This window comes from Chroicocephalus ridibundus, chromosome 2, assembly GCF_963924245.1.
Source record: "Chroicocephalus ridibundus chromosome 2, bChrRid1.1, whole genome shotgun sequence".
NCBI lineage: Eukaryota > Metazoa > Chordata > Aves > Charadriiformes > Laridae > Chroicocephalus > Chroicocephalus ridibundus.
This window is the reverse complement of record NC_086285.1, coordinates 98,185,811-98,205,474: the sequence shown is the minus strand read 5'-3', so window position 1 is coordinate 98,205,474 and position 19,664 is coordinate 98,185,811. Positions and strand designations below refer to the sequence as shown.

The 19,664-nt window shown below is 43.8% G+C and overlaps 1 protein-coding gene across 1 annotated transcript; it reads right to left on the bottom strand.

Annotated features, from left to right (window-relative positions):
• Positions 1-5,833: 5,833 nt before the first annotated feature.
• Positions 5,834-19,347, bottom strand: LOC134510867 (mediator of RNA polymerase II transcription subunit 7-like). The gene is made up of 3 exons (XM_063324082.1): positions 19,281-19,347; positions 18,620-18,754; positions 5,834-6,504 (listed from the first exon to the last, which is right to left on the bottom strand). Exons 1-3 carry the CDS (start codon positions 19,345-19,347, stop codon positions 5,834-5,836), a joined length of 873 nt encoding a protein of 290 aa, XP_063180152.1.
• Positions 19,348-19,664: the final 317 nt, after the last annotated feature.

Below are 19,664 nucleotides of genomic sequence, written 5' to 3'. Positions count from 1 at the left end.
CTAGCAATGCATGCATGCATGTACAAGCAGATATGACATGTATCTCCTTAGACGTTACTTCTGTGTTAATACACATAGAAAACCGCCATCTGCTAACCGCTTCAGGTACGGAACTGCAATTTTTGCTACGATTTGGGACAGGTAGGCTTTATGTTCACAGCCAGTGTACAGTAAGATGTGCTCTTGTTTTAACACTCTTCATCTTAGATCTCTAAAATGAAGGATGGAGACTTCCACTCCAGTATGGCAAGGTTTTCTCCCTTATTCTAAAAATGCAAACGCGAGTATGGTTTAAGATGGCAGTCTTAACAAATGGATCTAAGCCTTCCTTTTCTTGTTTTCAGTTCCCATTGTCAAAATGGGATCGAGGATCTGCCTATGACATAACTACCAACAAGTCAATACAGTTAAAAATTCATTTTAAAATTCAACAGATCATGTGGGTTATTGTACTAATTCAAGACCTCAAAAAAGGCCCCACATAGGACAACCGAACTCATTCATCTGGTTTTGCTGGAACCACTTCAACACCTTTGCTGATTTAATAAACACTCTTTGCTCCTGCTGGCTGGATTCAGTGTTCGCCACAGGTGCTATTTACCTCTGAAGTGTGTGATGACTACTAATCAGACTGAGGGAGAGGCGCGCTTTTCAATAACAGATCAGTGAGTGAAAGTGTCAGCAACTCATTTTACCCCATTCCGTGCTTAAGTCTGGTAATGCTAACACTGAAAGCAAAGGTTCAGTTCATCGATTTAGAAGACGTAGCTAAGACAAGTAAGAGCATATCAACCAAACGCATCGTTGCCACTCCAGCCAAGGACTCATTAGCTCTTAGAAGGTGTTTGCCCCCACTACTGCAGTGATTTTCCAGTAATGTATTTACGCATCTTGTTTTCAAATGCATTCTCTCACATGTACTGCCAACATCTGGGCATCTCTGTGAGCGTGCGCTTGCTACAAGATCTCTCTCTGGACACGTGTCCCAGGGTGACACGCAGAACTGGGAGTATCAGTGGTGAGAAAGGATTGCAGAGTCCCTCTTCTCATTATCAGTGACTTTCATCCCGGCCAGAGGAGAAATGGAAAGCAGTGCATAAAACTGCTGTGAGTAATGAGGAGCAGCAAAAAGTAAAATATCTTGAGTATTACGAAAAAGATAGAAATCCCATTTCAAGCACATTTGTAGAAAAGATAATTACGCTATGCAGGTTTTATAGATCCAGCCTTGTGCAGCATTATACCAGCAGAACGTGGTATTCTTGTGGCTTCAGCCATTTACATAGAACTAACATAGCTCAAGCCAGAAAACTGAGGAGCTTTGCTTTGTTTAAAAAACTGGGAGTTTGAAACTTTCCATTCCGGACAGACTGAAAAGAAAACTATTTTGCTTAGAAAAGAGAAAATTGGTACGAGAGTACGAACATCTCTACCTGAGTACAAACAATATCACTCTGTTAACGGAAATCAGCTGAATGTGATGGTAACATGAGTAAGTCTGTCTGTGATCCCCATGACTCAAGCAGTTTCTTGGACAAACAGATTTATGAAGAAATACCTTTCTCTCCCAAAAGGAACTATTTTATATATTTAGCCAAATATTTACCAGTCTAAAAAGAGAGGTAAGAATTTCAGTTTGGGTCTTCTACATCTCATAAGAGTGCTTTAATCCCCGAGTACCAGTTGGTATCAATTTCAGTCTCTTTCACCCCGTGGAACCTATTCTGGACTTAGTAAGCCAGATCAATATACTGAGTTAAATGAGCCTTGCCAAGGAAACTTTCTGTTTCATCTAACTGACAGGTTTTCTTGGGAAAGACTTAGAAAATAACTCCATACCAGTATTACTTCATATATGCTGCATGAGAATGGCATCTATTTTGGCGGCCTGTTTTCATAGACCGCAAAAAAGCAAACAAAATTTTTTCCAACTGTTTTTTTCTGATTCTGCTTAGATGCTATACACAAGGGGTGGCTGAGAAATTCCTTGTGCTATACTCCCCCTTTGGAGAGATTCGGTTTTTTCCAACTCTGAGCTCCTCCTGAAAGGAGAAGAGCAACCAAAGCTGGAAAATACTGGATGCTGCCCCTAAAAAAGAAAAATTTTCGACTAACATAGAACAGCTCTAAATACCAGAAATACTCAGAAGTAGGACATAGTGTCCTGATGAGTCCACCTGACTTAGTATGGAATTGAAAAATGATGACCAGAAAGTAGAGTCCCATCACTCTGTCATGAGCGGTTCTATGTGTCCATCAGTGGTTTTATGAGCTCTGATTTACAGTGATTTTGTAGCATCTTCCAAAAGCTGCACAGGATGTTTTCTAACACGGAAACAAAACTGAGACCTACATAAGTGTGATGATGGTCTTGCGGTGACATTTGCTGATAAAATGTAGGATTCACAAAAAAAAAAAAAGATTACTTCCAGATACTGTCACAAAAACAGAGTTTTTCCTCCTATTTATGTTCCTAATTGCTGTGCCCAAAAGAAGGCTCCAGGACCAGGTGGATGAGGTTAATGGGGATAATAGCTAGGGGGTACAGAGAATAAAACACAGGAAAAGAAGGGAGGAAAGTAACTGTGAAAAAGAGAATTGTTTGATAAATTGAACTGCAAGTAACCTAGGAAGAATAGTAAAAGCAGTAAAGAACTGCGAAAATACAGAAAGTAGGCTTCGGAGTAATCTCTAAAATCCTCTTTGTCTAAAGCAGATAAAGTGCTTGAAGACGGTATTTCACGAGATCTCTGCAAGTTCTTGGTCTCAAAACTCAGGAGCAGAAGACAGGCATTTTCCTCACATATAAAGTGGATGTAGCTGAAGTGAATGAAATGAGTACGGAACAGCCACTTGGCCATGTGGAGGGACTGCTGGCTAGGCACCTCATCACCTGTGCGAGAAGGTAGGATTGCTTCTCATACGGGTGTCAAGGCTCAGATGTTACAACTCTGCAGCTGGCGAATGATGCAAAATTAGAATGTGCTTGTAGAAAAACTATTGACAATTGCCAACTGTTTCAAAGCCTTCTCTCTCCCCTTCTCTTTCATGAATGCTTCTTAATTAGACCACTCGTCAAATGTCGTTACCAGTTAATGAAAACCTTCAAAAGAAAACAGGGCTAAATTGACAAAGATTGTAAAAAAGTGACTTTTTTTTTTTCTTTTTAATCCTTTGTGCCAAACAAACTGATGTTTTCCCAACTTTCATAACTTCTTTTAGAAAAGTTAGTTGTCTCACAATGAGTATTTGCAGACAAACAAGAAGACAGAGTTTGGTGCAAACGCACCCACACACAGGCAAGCGTTCATTCTCAGCTGCTCAGCATGGGTATATTAGCGCAGGAAAATAAGAAAATCTTACTGTAGCCAGAGTTCATAACAGAGCTGGAAGTATTTATCACTCGTCCCTTTAAGCACACTTTCACAATAATGCAAATGCGGAGTTACCTACCAGCCTTGTATTCCCTGCTGCACATTTTTATGAAAAATTATGTTTACAGTGCTCTTGCTGCCTGTGTATGAATTATTTTAGCTTCTTTAAGCGGGTGCGGATTGGAGCTTTACTGACTAAAGCACACAGAGCAGCGAAAAGAAGCTTTTTCCCCTGGAGACATTTTGATCGAAGAAAGCCCAAGAGGTATAATGCTGAGGGGCACAGAAGAGGCACAGCTTCTGTCAGGGGAAAACATCCCAAAGCAAGTGGATTTACAAGACTTGGAGGAGGAGGAGAGGGAACAAAAGGTAAGGTACGTGGTAGGAGTTAGTTTCCAGGGAAGGCACTGCCAATGTAAGGAGCGTCAGGGAAGAGCGGGGCTTCTGTGAGAAGTTAGAAGAGCCTGGAACAAACATGGTGAGCTGGCAAGATAGAGGAGGAGATAAGGACAGAAACCTAATTGAATGTTGTGAAGTTAGATTGAACTTTAGATAGAAAAAGGGAAACTAGTTCACAGGACTACAATGACCTACGAAGTGAAATGGAAAAGTTAGTGATGGAAAAGGGAAAAAACCCTTGATGCAGCTCAAATGTCTGAGGGATAAAGAAGGGAAGCCAGGAGAAAGAAACTGCAGGTTACAAAAATGCAGTCTTGCCCATGTTTCTCTGGGTATATCCTTTTATTTCTTCTTCCTAAAAAATCTGTCTAGATGCAGAGGGCGGTTATGGCTTAATGGTTCAGCATTTCTGGACTCGGCTTGACTTCGCCCTGAGGATCCTGACCCTGCAGATAGTCCAGGTTGGTGGCACCGTGTGGGAAGTTGATGGTGGCCCCTCCTTGCCACCAAAACCTTGCCACATAACCCAACAGTGGCTTGCATGGCTACTGTGCACCCTGCGGGATGGATGCGACACTTCCAGAACACCACAGCTGGAGGCAGCGTGCCAGCCTGCAGCAGCTCCACAGCACATGTGCCCTATTAGATACATCCTAAGAGTAGTCAAGGTGGAACCTGGGACTGCTTTGATCACAAGTTAAGCAGAAGAAAAGGAGGGGGCAGGTATTACCTCATCCGTATTTGTAGGACTCTGACATTACTGACATCATAATAATTGGGATAAAACCCGAAGAGCATCACAGAGTGCAAGTGTTTCGCTGTCTGCCCTGAGTGGTGGGGCACGATGATTAGGATTCTTTGAGGAACTCCAGATTTTGTCTCATTAGCTTGGCTTGCAGGGGCAGGCGGTTGAGGGTAAGAGAAATTATGATGGCAAAATACAGAAAGGGAAAAAAAGAGACAGCATGTCACTTTCCAGGGGAATTGTCACAAGGTAAGATAAATATCATCTATCAACTTGATGCTTTTCTATGCTTTCCTACATATATATATACACACATATGTATGCATAGATACATAGGTAATCTTTCAAATGCTTAGCTATAATTCAACAATTTATTAGAAAGTTTCTTCCCTGGTACTTTGCATGTTTTATTCCCAAGACAAGAGAAAAGAGGTGGAAACAAAACTGTTCTCAATACAAATCAGATCAGCCCCTTCAGTTTCTTTGTTATGGTAATTGGTAATTACAGGGAAAAAAAAAACTTAATTTAAGATGAAGATTGCTCCAAGTACCTACCCTACACATGATCTGTCAGCAGCCCACCTTTGGATGACACCTATACTGGAGGTTAGAACAGGTCACACGAAATCTCTGAGCAAGCCACCAGCCACGAGTCTCTGCTCCCCCTTTTCCCAGCACCTGGGGAACAAGTACAGCAGCACTGAGACCTGGGATCATTGAAATGGGATCCAATGGGAGGCAGCTCTTTGACATTCTATGTTTTCCCCCCAGTTTAGGCCAGCAGACTGAAAAATATGTGATGCCGGTGAAGCCATTAGGAAAGCTTTGAGCCAAAATCAGAAGCTTAAAGAGGGTTATCTCCTCTCAGGGAAGACTCACTGCCTGGTCCTCCTCTGGTGGAGGCAGACAGCTCCTTGCCCCCATGAGGATGACGGTGGCTGCATGCAGCTGGTGTAGGGTCACTGCACATCTGCCCCCATGAACAGGACCTTCAGAGCAAAAACCTACCCAGCTTTCTGCCCACACACTGCACTTCAGCAGGGCACTCCCTGAGTGATGACAGGTGATCCCTGCCCGCCAAAGTCAGTTTCTGTACATGTCCCCGCAAGGCACTTAATTTTTTTTTGTTTCTTCCAACAAACACACGGCTCACAAAATATTAAACATTTTCTTCTGCCTAGTCACTCACAACCTCCAATAGGTGCACATTAAATGCTTTATCTGCTTGTACAACAGCAAAACAAAACACAACATATACCCTCAGAATCCACTCTGCTTCTCACTATGGTGACCTAACAAAAAAAAAGTGTTTTATTCATGTCATTTCATCAATAATGCTACACTTAACTGCACCTTTGTCTAAAACCTGATCTCTCGTGCCACCAGAATGCCCTCTCTGCTTTTCGCTCTGTCCAATACAATTGGTGACGTTTTCAGGACCCATTGGCTCCACTTTCACTCTCAGCCCTCCCTCTGAATGAGGCAGATGATCATCAGGCAAGGAAGCCTGGTAGTTCTGAATCATCTCTACAACTCGCTCTAAGTGCTTCTGAAATCGCTCTGCTGTTTCCAAACGCTGACATTTCTGCACCTCCATCGTGACTCTCAGCGTCTCCCAAGCCTGGTGAGGGCAATACTCATTTATAAGATGATGGACGTGAACAAAAAGCAGTTTTAAGTCCTCCAGTTCCTCCTCTGGCTTTATACTCTCTGGACTCCTTATGAGGGTATCCAAGAGGTCCAAAAAGTTGACCAGGATAGACGTATTAAGTTTTCTTGATTCCTTCTTGTGATCAAACTGCATAGGATGTAACCGTTCAATACCCCATCTCTCCAAGGGTCGAATAATCAGATCATCACATTGAAACTGATTACCAAACATCATATAACTGTCTTTCACAGGTGGAGGTGGCTTTGGAGCCAGGCCTTTGCAGGTATTTTCATCAGTATATTCTTTTATACATTGCATTGGAGGTGGAGGAAGGTCTGGAGACCCGACACATTTCTGACTGACATTAGGTTATGGCACTTGCACTAACTACCACATTCAGAGCTGGGTTTTGTACCCCGTTTCTGTTTTCATCCTGGCCTGATCCCTTGACCAGAGTTAGAAGGTTCACTGCAGGCTTCCCATCACGGCTCTTGCCACTCCCCCAGCCTGCAGGCAAGTCTTCGTGGCAGTTTGCGGTAGGCTTTGCTCCCAGCAATGTGGGGGAACTGCTCTGATGAGTACCCAGGGGCTCCGGTGGCAGTGGGGAGGGCAAGGGGAAATAGCTAAGGTCTGACAGAGGGCTGTTAGACCGATTTCCCCAGCTGCTTAATTATCCGGTTGCCTTCCTGGCCATGTCCCCTTGCCCACACACGTGCACATGTGCATGTCTGCACACACACGTACACGCACGCACAGAGCAGACTTTTCCAAGTCCAGATTAGAGGGCTGCTATGCAAAATGTGGATTTATTTATTTTTTTCCTGAAGCAAACAGGTGACAGCCATGGCGGAGAGATTAGATTTGGATAAATTAGAGGTAAGCCTAATATCAGGTAATTTTCAGAGCAGAACCAAATATTTTTAAAATGGTCCTGGAAAAGGGGAAAATATTCATAGTGCAGAAAAGTATTTGCGAACACTGCTGAAAGGAGTCATAATTTGATTCAAGGATAGCCTTGTCTCTTTGTTTCCTTCTGAATGCTTTCGGGAGCTTGCTTTCTAATCTTGAAAAGATACGTGTGCTTATGTATGCCTATTTTATACTGTTGTGCTCTTGCTTTTTTTCTGAACTATTATAAAAGAAAGAAACAAAGAAAAACCTTCTGATGTGAAAGAAATTTCCAGCTGCATTTGGGTGCTTGCCAGCGTGTATAGGTGTGCTGAAATAAAAACGCAGCCTCTCAGAAAACGTAAAACAGGCATACCTGCACACTCTATGATATAGTGCAAATAAATCTGCCAACAGGGAATAAATGAATAATGTCAGTGAGCTAGTACCAAGCCTCAAACAAATATATTTCACTTTTAACCAGGGGATGTGTGAACTCAAATGCAGTCACAGATTCTACAATACCGTTTTATATTGTATGGTTTTTATCCATAAAGTCTCTAAATGTAAAGGTAGAAGGAACTGACTGTCAAAAATACCTAGCAATCATGCCACACAAATGGGAGATATTATTGTCTGGACCAGAGCAAACTCAGGGTCAAACCTTACTTCCATTAAGAGGCTGAGCATTATTCTATATAGATAACGTGAGAAAAGCTAACAAAATCTGACGTTATCTGGACTTTCTGGTGTGCAGCAAACAATTTGTTGTCATTTACTGCTAATTTCTCAGTTCTGATGGAGTTAAACTGGGATTGCATCGGTATTATCACTAATGCTTTTCAATCTGGTTTTGCTTCATGAGATTTTTAAAGACTTGTTTTGGTGTTCCTATTAATTCTTTCCTTTATCGTAAAACCAGTTACAGGACTGCCCTCTCTCACTATAGATTTTGTATGTGCTGTGTTTGTATAATAAGTTGCGTCAGAGCTAAAGTAACGATTTGTGGTAAGTGAACTCATATGGGAACTTCTCAGCGTGTGCACTGCCCAGGAAAAAATAGCCACTACATTGAAAATAATGTTTACCCCACACAACCACAGCAGTTTTAAACTCTGAGTCACATGCTGCCAGTTTTTTCAGGTTTTGGCCATTTGAGCCTCAGATGAGAGCCGCCACCACCAGCACCCTGTATCCCCGAGAGCCGACTCACTTGGCAGTGAACTACAAAGGCTTTGGCTGGAGCCAGGGCAGCCGCTGTGCATGGGGAGCTCCCGACAAGAACGGCAGCGTTTTCCACAGAAATAAACATCAGGTCTTTCAGCTGCAGTTAGGCAACTAGGAGGGGCCGGCGACAAAATCTCCAGTCGAGAGCTTTTCTTGGGGGTCTGATTTTCACCCAGCAGCAGCAGATTACAGGTGAAGCTGTTATGACCTCCCAGCCACCCCTCACATCTCCTCGCTTTATCAGGCCAGGCTGAAACCCACGACCACTCAGCCGCTTCCTCAGGAGCCATTCCCTGTGCCTGCCGGGGTGGCATGGCGGGAGGAGTGGGGCAGCCAGCTCTGGGGGAGCCATTTCAGCTATCCCATTTTACCTGCTGCTGATAGGATTGAAACCGTTTCTCTCTGCCCAGGTGACTCAAAAACTCCTGGGTGCAGGGTGGCAGAGTGCAGCACCAACTCCTTACAAACGTGGGTTTACGTTCATCCTCTTCAGCGTTTCCTGACACGCAGCTGCTTCCCCGTCCCATATAAAGCCCAGTGTAACCTGTTGCTTTCACACAGCTCTCCCGCACCACCAGTGAACAGAGCATGGCCATCCAGGAGCCAGGACTGCAGCCATAGCTGTCCCCACGTTAAGCATGATGGCATCACCTCTCCTATGAAGAAAGGCTGAGAGAATTGGGGCTGTTCAGCCTGGAGAAGAGAAGGTGCCGGGGAGACCTTATAACAGCCTTCCAGTACCTAAAGGGGGCCTACAGGAAGGATGGGGAGGGACTCTTTATCAGGGAGTCTAATGATAGGACAAGGGTAACAGTTTCAAACTGAAAGAGGGGGGATTTATATTGGATATTAGGAAGAAATTCTTTACTGTGAGGGTGATGAGGCACTGGAACAGGTTGCCCAGGGAAGCTGTGGATGCCCCATCCCTGGAAGTGTTCAAGGCCAGGCTGGATGGGACTTTGAGAAACCTGGTCTAGCGGGAGGTGTCCCTGCCCATGACAGGGGGTTGGAACTAGATGACCTTTAAGGTCCCTTCCAACCCAAACCATTCTATGATTCTAGCATGAGATTTCATATGTCATAACTTACTTTTTGTTTGTTTGCAACTCTATAGTGTTGCCACCTGCCTGAACTGTCCCACACATGTCCAGTCACCAACTCTGCACAGCTTTTGGAGAATCTCGACACACTGCCCAGTGATACCTGCCAAACTGATTGGAGTGGAAGCAGAGGCTCTGGCCTGCCTGCAGAGCTCCAGGAACACTGGGTCCACACGCTCTGCCTGCGCTGATCAGCTTACAGGGATGCTCGCAGCAGATCTGATGCTGGTGGGCAGATCAGATGTACAGCGTGTGCCCTGCATCTACAGTTGAGCTAACGCATTTGAAATGCATTCAGGCCACAACTCATGAGACACACCGCACTTGCCCTCGTGCTTCTCTCCAGGACTTCCCGGCTGGTTTTATGGCAACTTCATTGCTGGGCCCTTGCTCTCTAGAGTTGCTTGTTGCCACATATTGGCCTTGGTCCTTGTGGGCTTTGGTCATGTTATCTTCAAAGATTTATGATATTATATTAGGTATCAACAAATGCCATGCGTTAGGTCACTACTTTTATAGACTTAAATATTTGGTGCAAAATCCCATTCACACTTCATCCACCAGATCCCATATCTCCAGAGAAATCAGGACCATTTGTTCCAAACCATGTGAATATAACTGAAAACAGAGATGGAGGGCAGCTGGGAGGGGTTATCTATGTGTTTTAAAGCCAGTTTACAGGTCAATAAATACAGGTATATCCATTACAGCTGTATCCGGAGGCTGCACAGAGAGAGGTTAGTGTACGTGTGCAGACCATAAAGCTTTCTAACATTATTCAGGAAGGATAACACTGAAATTGCTTCCTCTGCCCTTCATGAAGATGTGGTATAGTGAATGACAGACAAAAGCCATTGCCTTTGCTCAGAGACAACTTATGCTTTCTAAGTGGCTCCTGAGCAGCTGAAGTCAACCAACTCATGCCAATGAGAGCAGAGTCAATAAAGATAATTGTATTTGTTTAGCTCAGGAGACTGGCAATACAGGTGAACAGCACAATAGCAAGAGCTTGCTGGGAACCTGAAACTCTTTTCCAAGGTCAGTTCTGACATTTTAGGCAAGGGAAATATCCTTCCAAATTGGAACCAGGAGACAAAAATTTCAAATTTTACACTACCTAAAATTTCTGGGAAAAGTTGACTCGGTACTTAATAATTTTCTGACATGAGTCATGTCTGAGCATTTCATTTCAACAAGATAAAGACCTTTATTTTTCTTTACCTTTGAGGTTAGTTTCATTTACTGATATGTCATACGAAATGTAATTTGAATTCCCTTAAAACATTCAATGGGAATCTCTTCTGCCTAAACTTTTTGACCTGTTGCAAACAGCATCTACTTAAGAAATCATCACATTCCCAAAGGCGGATATCTTTTCTGTGTATAACAGAGTTACACTTATGGCTTTCTGGGTAGTTTATAGTCAGAAATGAATCCTGCACTTGTTAAATTGCAGTTCAGAGGGTCAGATTATTTCTCTGTTGAGGTACATCCTGCAAGGGTTAGGAAAGACGTATTGCAATACTCTCTGTCTTCGTAGGTTTTCATCAGTGTTAATTTGCAGTTCCCATGGTCCCTCTTGTTTCCTTTTTTTGTCTATAAAAAGCACTGGGAGAACTGGTTTGTTACAAAATACTAGCAAGATACAAATGGGAAATATCATCTGAAAGCATAGCAATATGAACAGGTTTTAGCAAGACAGCAAGAAAAGCTGAGGTTCAACTCCCACTCCTCCCGTACCTTAAAACCCTAAGAAACTTCACAGCACTGTCATGGGGACTAAGAAGGAACTTTGATCCTGTGAGATGAATGAGGTTATGGTTACTGGTTATGTGCATCAGAAAACATGTCAACAAAGATGTTTGCTCTGCAAAACTTGCTGTGTTGAACATTTAATTGATTTAAAGTGTTATTTCTCACATGTAAAAATACACTACTTTATAAAAATACATTTTATTTTTTATGAGTATTTCTTCATACAAATAGATGCAAATATATCTGTATGTGTGTTTAAACAAACTAAATTTAGAACATTGTTGACAATAATTTGTTGGATTTTACCTTTCATTCCTTTAATTCTAGATTTGTGCATCTGCCGGGATTTCTTTGAGCTCACCTTGAGTTTGTTGCCTAACATGGGAGTGTGATGCCTTCTGAGATGTTCTCTGCTCTCCCACCTGGCTTCCAGCGGCTGCTCCAGGGACACAGAGCTCCCAGGGACCTGCCAGTGCTCTCCAGGCCTCTCTGCAACCTGTGGGTGCCAGAAATGGCCCTAGACTCCTCAATAGCTGAATCCCAGTTTAGAACCCCTTCACTGAGGGAAATAATGGAGGGAGAGGAGCACGAGAGGCTGACATGGAAATTCAGGTTTCTAGCTGCTGCTGCTGCCCACGTTGATGCTTTTGCAGCCTGGCAGTTGCTTCCTCAGTGCTGCTGCAGGATGGCTTTGCTTTTATTTTTTTTCCCCTTGATTATACTGCTGTTAGAGCTGCCTGTCAGGAGCTGCAGCTCTTCTGTTTCCTGACTGAGCATGCTTGCGTGAGGTTGGATTTAGTGAGGGTCCCCATGGGAATAGCCTCTAGGTCTTCTTGGTTCTTTTCCCAGCCTGGTTTCTCTCCATGCTACAGACACTGAGATCCAGGTGCTGGGGGGGTGGGATTATGTGCAGGGCATCCCCGCAATCCCCGCAGAGCAGGATTTAGGATGCTTAACAAAAGTGAAGAGCCTCGTCTCTCCAGCTCACCGGCTGCAGCGTGTTGTCTGGGCTGGAAATGGTGCTGTGCTGCCCAGGGCCCACCACTCAGGATGACTCCCAGTCCAAACCCATCTCCTGCACCTTGCAGTTTTACTTCTCTCTCTTCCCAGTTGCTACTCAGGATGAACTTGTATTATATTCTCTTCATTTGAGAAAGCCTACTGCTTTGAAAGTACTTGTGCGCCAGAACTGCATGCCCATTTCAGTTCACTTACAGGAGGTAGTTAGCACTGGCTCGGGCATAAAGGACCTCCCAAACATTTTGGGTACAGAAATGGAGGTGCATGAATCACAGTACTTGTCGGGTTGGTTTTCTTGTCCCATCTCCTGTGTCCAGTGATGTGGCATGCCAGTGATGCCAGTGCTCCTTTCCAAATGGGAAAATGCATCTTAGACCCCTCAGATGGGGGTTGTTCTGTGCCCTGAAACATGAAACCTTAAATTCCTCCTGCAACCACATTTCACTTCTGTGAACGGTTGAGCCCTCTTCCACATTTTTTGAACCAGGAAAAAAAAGGAGAATTATTAGAGGTAAAATATGTTATTAAATGGGAGCTGGCATGTGTCAGGCTTATTGATGGGAACTTGCATAAAATGTGATATTACTTCATTCCTACCTTAATTGAAGATATTTTCAGCCTAAGTGATGTGTAACTGCTCAGTGATTTAGCTCTCTTTTATGAATAATTACTTTACATGTATTCTTTCTGGATATTTCCATTGATACATAGGATAAGTGTATCTCAGAATAGCCTGTAAAGGGGTCAGGCAGACCTCACTATATCGAATCCCTTTGAAAACAGCGCATTTTACCTTCTTAATGTCAATGGTTAAATTAATAAACACAATGAGAAACCCTTCAAATGAGAGGAACATTCCCTCCGCTTATGATCTAATTCCCTGGACACCCACTTACTAAAGATTTGACAGGAGTAACATGAAGCTACAGCATTCACTATGTGGTTCATTTTTTATCAAACAAGAGAGAAAGAATGAAGCCTTGTCTGTGTTTGAAAGCTGTATCGTGTTTCTGCCATTTCTTTAGGCATTCTTACAGAAACCTTTCAGTTCTCCCTTTCTCATCTTCTGCAGGCTGATGTATTAGCAATAGCTTTCCAGTGATTAACAAAATGATGGTGATTTTTGCATGAAGCATAGGAAGAGCCTCGTTCTTACGTGTGTACTCATGAAATAACCCATTTCAAACTGTGATGAAAACAGAAATAATTATAAACACTTCAGCAAATAAAGAAATCTTCAAGAGCTATACTTAATATTAAACACCACACAGAAAATTTCCCAGGCAACAGGCCAAGCTGAGATTAAGTGGATCTTTTTTAAGAGGCGTTTGTAATGTAAATTTAAAACCAAACAGTAAAAAACACTTTGACAAACCTTTACATTACTGCCACAATCTGCATCTAGACTCAATAAAATAATAGACAGGGAGGCTGCCAGCATCCAAGCCAGGAGTATGCAAATGCCCCATTCTGCAGCTCACTGATAGCAGCTGGAGAGCTGAATTTAAAAGCACCACTTCAAAGCTTTTCTAGGAAATAATTGAACACTTAATGATTTTAAATTTCCATGATAGCTCTAATGCCAAATTGTTGTTTAAATTAATTTATTTAACTAATGATCAACACGTGTCTGGAAAGTGCTTCTCTGTGCGTGTGTGTTTGTGGCTCTGCTACACTGATGATTAAAACAAGAAATGCGGTGGGACATGGGGCTTGTCCCAGGGCAGCAGGGCAAGCTGGGTAGCGGGTTGGCTCTGGAAGAGGTGAAAAGTCCCCCTTTTCAGACCGCAGAGTTACTTTGATATTGTTTATTTGGTGCCAACTGGGTCTGCTTCCAGAGCGAACAAGGAGGGCATCTTCTTTCAACATGCAGCAAAAGACCAAGACTTGCCTACCGCAAAGACGAAACAGCTTTTGCTTAAGGCGTTGCCGGGTGATTTTCAGTGCCAGCTAAGTTGGCTCCTGCCAGTTGTTGGGGGGAGAAGACAGGGAGGTCAACCAGCAATACCAGGATGGGGCAAGTACAGGAACTTCCACCCCTGTGGCCAAGGTGTGGGGCAGAAGGAGCTCCCTGCAGAGCTGGTGGTGGTGGGCGTCCCCAGGGGAGACATCGCAGCAGGGAACCCCGCTTGGGCAAGGGGTGTGAGGGCTTGCATGGGCAGGGTTATCCAACAGATGAAAATCCACAGTAACTTCCACAGCTTGCTCTAGCAAATTGCCTCTCGTACAGTTTTGAGGTCATTTCCCCCCCTTGCACCCCCCAGGGCAGTTATACTATTGCTTCCCTTTCTCCACCCTCCTGTCTCTGGTTATTTATATGAAAAAGTCTGCAGCAGAAGGGTGAACACAATGGGCTTAACACAGCTTTGCTCTTAAGTCAGCTAGCTCCTGTTTGAAGTGAGAAATAGTAATTTGAGGAAGGAGGTAAGCTGGGTAAGAGAAAGCAATCAATCCCAAACTCTAGTCCCACTGTGCAGAAAACCCCCATTAAAACCGCAGTTGTGTTTTCTCACTGTACGGATGCCATCGGTGAGGACATACAAAATTGATGAGGATTCTTGACAGAGGAGTGAGGGAAATGTAACAGAAGCCTTCACGCTTAGAAAAGGTGGAAGAAAGATGCCTAGGAAACGATAATTCACAGTTTCTCAGGGTGCTAAGGGGCACCCATTGAAATGACAGGACAGCCCATTTAAAACAAAATGCAACACTGTTCCGCACCACCTGTAATTGAAATGTGACCTGCATCGCCGTGGTATGTGTACCTCCATTACATGAGGTGAAGGTCGCCATGTGTTCCCCTTGTTTCTGCTCACTTCCCATGCCCTAAGGGAACTTCATTTGCACCACCTCTAGGTATCCGCACTACATTTGGCATGACTTGCCACCTTTGCTCATCACCTCTTCTGGTCCCAGGGCTCGCTGTAACTTTGCCTGCCCTTCTATGGGTCAAGCTCGAAGTACGCTGAAGGATTACTTTAAAGATGTACATAGTGCCAAGGGCAAAATAATACTTGCCTTGTGGATAAATAGGAATTTTCAGCCGCCAGGTCTCTCAATTAAAACACGTGGCCTCAAAAGGCTGTAAGTCATGTTGGTGAAAAAATTCTCCACAAAAGCGTTGTGTGGAAAAAAGTTTGAGCGCCTTGCAGCATGAAAAGGGGAAAGAGAATTTCCAACCAGCCCGGTCTTGTAGAGGGGATTAATCCTTCTTTATAAATTAGCCTCTTTGTACCTATGAAACATGTTTGATCAGACTCCAAATCATGGCAGTGATTTGTGCCAAGTGGGAAGCTGAAGAGTAGAGGAATGTCTGATATTTAAATATTTTACCAGCCCCTCATCTGGGTTAATATTTTATTAGCAGCAAATATGCCTCTTTGCTAAGGAGTCTACAACTACTGCTCACCGTGGTGAGATACGGGGGGCCTTGCACAATGGTGGTATGAAAGACAAGAGTTGAGAGAAACACTGATGCCATTCTTCTTTCCTGAGGATGCACTGAACACATCCACATTGATGGGTGTTTGCATGCTCTGTGCCTTGATTTCCGAGTCTGAGCCACACAATTCAGCTTTTTCCGCATTCACATTGCTTTCTGCTTCCTACCAACCTCTGCGTAGCTGCTTCATCCTAACTGTACAGACTGCTGGGTCTGTGCCTGATCGGGATGGTGCTGGTGAGGCAGCTGGCAGGTCAGTAGGACAGAGAGGTTCGCAACACTACGTATAAAAGTAGTTCAAGCCCAGCTCTTGACAAAGTGGTCGCCAGTGGGACAGGCATGCCCGTGATTTGTTCTCCTATATTCACCAGCACATGTTTCATTGCAAAGGGTTAACGAGCTCTCCCTCTGTAGGGAAGACAAGCACAGTGAGCTCTGGCAAGAGGCACACCACCAGGTCTCTGACAGGTTCGGGCATGGATACTGTAGGGCAGCCATCAAGTCCCTTGACCACAGCAGGTATGGGTAAGCACCATTATTTGAGAAGATTCTGCTTTTTTTCTGTGGCTTAAGGCTGTGAAGCTGGAGCCAAACTTTCAGTTAGTTTCTTGGATGGACTATGCATCCATAGAGGTGAAACAGGGTGGGGGGGTGCTTCCCCTATAGTCACCTATGTATCAACAAAGCAGGTGTTGTATAGGTGACTGCAGGAGTCTCTGCCCCGTACAGTCTGGGACACCTCCACTTTTGGAAAAGCAGGATGTTTTTGGTTTGCCAGGCACTCTTAATCTTGGGATGTCTCCTCTCCTCCCTTTGCTCTCCTTTATTTCTTCCATTTAAGGGAAAGCAATTCCTTGAGCGAAGAATAGGATCTTGGAAGATGGTTCACTCAGTGCTCAGAGTGCAACGGCCAGAGCAGGATGCAGGATTAAACTCTGCAGCAACCTGATCTGGCCATGAGCAACCATCGTCAGTATAGAAAATGTAGATAGTTAAAAAAACCCAAAAAAAAAACCAAACCAAACCAAGACAGTTTCTCTGGCCAGCTTCCCGTGAGGAGCATATCAGTCAAACAGGAGCATAGGGGGGTGAGTTGTCAGGCTGGGGGCATGGGGCTGCAATGATAATTTAATGTAAACCATCCACGTGAAAAAATTATACATTAAAGTAAATGGCTGATATATTAAAGTAAAACTTGTGGGGAATTTGCCTGATTGTGTGATGCTACCAAGTCCTGAAACTTTAATTTTCTTGTATTTTTATGCATATCTAGATGGTCAGTTACACCCAGTCTTGCTGGCTGGCATAGAGGAATATTTGTTCTACCAGAGATACTAAAACTATTTCCTTACATTATTTTGGTTGAGGAATACACAGAAGAATAACTGGAATTTGCATGAAATTTAGTATTTGTAGAGATGGTGGTAGTGACAAGGACCACCCTGCTTTAGTTCCTTCCTCCATTTTTTCATACTGTATGTCCTAATAAATTAATTAAAAAATTTGGGAGCCCTCCAGTGGCTAAAATTATAGAGCCTATATTACCAGTGTGTTAAAGAGGTATCCAAAAGTCTGATGGTGTCCTCAGGCTTTGCAAAAAACCACACAATTTTACTATGGAATTTTGCAAGATGTTACCTTTTTAGTGAAGAGACATTTTTTAAAAGGTCAATCCAGTTTAGAACACCTGGAGGTACTTGGGGAAAAATTTCCCTAGAAGTTCTTTTTAGAAAACACCCCCAAATGCAACATATAAAATAACAACCTCAAGTTCTTAGACATCTCCTTTAAAATGTAAATGCCAGGAATTTGAGAATGTTCTGTGTTTGGTAATAAAATTATTCTCCTACTCCTCAGTCTGGCAGTTGGTATTCTCCTTCTCATTCGCCAGAAAAACCAACCTCTGTGTGTGGGGGAAATCAGACTCTTGACTCTTTGACAATCTCTATATTGATTCTTTAAAAGCTTGTATATTGCAGATTTACCCAGAAATGATGACAACAAAGCTTTCTGTTAAAAGAACGGAGAAAAGTATGCAAACCAAAACTCAGGTTTGCAGCCCAGACCTGTAGTTTATTGAGGTAAAGAAAAAAGCATTGAGGGACTCTGCTCTGGATCCTCCTTGATCTCACTTCTAAAATACTCATTGATTTCCATGAGAGGAGATTTGGACTAAAAATCTGTGGGGAGTTGTTGCAAAGAAAAATACAATCCTTAAGATAGTGACTACATCCTAGTAGATGCTTCACATTTTTGTTAGATTGGCCATCAAATTAAGCCCAGAGGCAAAATACGTAATATTTTTATAAATGAGGGCATTTGGGACCATTTCATCTGTGCCTCGTTCCAACAAACTAGGAACCTGATGCAAAGCCTCTTTAAGTCGATAGCTTTTGGCTCGGGCTCTTGGAGAAGGATAAGTGGATCAAACTAAGAAAAAGGCTAAATCTCCCTTTGAGCCAGGAGACCGCCTTTGTGTAGGAAGCGACTGCTGAGCTGCTGGCTGGCTTTGCTGTCAACTGGGGTGGAGATGGCCAGCCCAGTGCCTGAGCTCCCAGTCACCTACAGCTTGTGTCAGCTGCAGAGCAGCCATGAAGCAGAGCCAGTCTGGTCACTAGCCCAGGAAGAGCCTCCTGCCCTCTAATTAGCCGTGAACTGACGTTGGTGCCTTGAAAGATCACCCGGTATTTTTTTTTTCCCCTCCTCTCAAACATTGCGACAGGTTCCTGTTGACTTGAGTACAGCTCCACAGCCTACAGGTGATCACAGCACTTCGTAGGCAGCCTGAGGCAATATCCCATCTCCCAGAGCCTGCCCGGTGGGATGTGCTTCATACTCCTACCGTACAACAGAAGGGCTGCCCCATCGCATGGGCTTATCTCAGGGTACCCATCACCCCGGCGGCACTGGGCTGCAGGGAATGACATTCACTGTAAGAAACTTGGAGCATCAGCTTCAACCTGATGGAAACATCCTCCTTCCTGAGCATGAGGATGGCCAACTTCTCCTACGCTGTACCATGGGCTGCTGCCACCAGCTGCTGCTGCCTCTGTGGAAGAGCAGTCTCGACGGCCCGCCCCGACTGCCATCGCTGCACGAGTCCAGCAGCTCTTTCCCCAAGAAAAGGAGGTGCACGGCGCAGCCTTCCATCATCTGCAAAAGCACAAAAATAGCATGGGGTACCTACAAGTTGAAAGCGGTCCGTGTCAAGAGCTGTCAAAAGCTGTGGTTGCCACAGGGATAATTGGTTTGTGCCAGCTGTAGTTGATGGATACCAAGCTGATGAAAGGAGACAGGATAATATGCCTTCTGTTGTTTAATTAAGGATTTTCTAAATCTGTATAAACTGAAAGCTCTGGATGCTGAAAACCACCCGAATGCGCCCCGATAATTGTAGCAATGAGGGAATGCTGGGGAAACAGGGTTCCTCCCAAAATCTGCGTGCACCTATGGAAAGCACTCCCTGCACCAGAAAAGGCCATTTGGCGATGCTCTTGCCCTTTATTTCCCACCGAACTGCTCCCTGCAGATTAATGTTTGTCAGAATCTTCCCTTATCTCATGGGCTGCAATCTTTACTTAATACCCTGAGGGAGGGACATCTTGGGTTATTTTGCACAGCGCAAGTGATTGAAATACGACAGCAAACCGTTAACATGATCCCAAAAGTACTGGCTCACAGCCCAATATCTTTTCTACAGTTGTTTCAAAGAAGGTGATTAATAGCATGTCAGAGAGCTGCTCCATATACCGAACACTACTTGAAGGACTGTAAATAGATAAAACCAAACGATCAACAACCATATACCAAAATAAGAACAGGTACCCGAAGGGTGCTGGGAATCTCAGATGTTGAATTCTACTTTTATTGTTGTTAATGGTAGGTATCAAGAGGGGATGAATAGCTCCCAAATTAAATTTGAAGCTAATCTCATAGTAGGAGGCAAAGACTCTATCATGCAGGCAGTAGCCTTATCTGGAGGATATAGTAATAAAATGCAACCTGGACAACACAAGCTAATACACACAGAAAAAACGAAGAAACGTGTAGCTGTTTGATGAGG

Bases quoted from the DNA above. Each gene is read 5' to 3' on its own strand.
- LOC134510867 (XM_063324082.1), bottom strand. From the start codon at position 19,347: ATGGAGCAGCTCTCTGACATGCTATTAATCACCTTCTTTGAAACAACT. The intron at 18,755-19,280 runs GTGAGCCAGTAC...GTGCTTTTGCAG, and splicing joins TGTAGAAAAGATATTGGGCT to ATGATGGAAGGCTGCGCCGT. The intron at 6,505-18,619 runs GTACAGCGTAGG...TCGGGTCTCCAG, and splicing joins GCTGGTGGCAGCAGCCCATG to ACCTTCCTCCACCTCCAATG.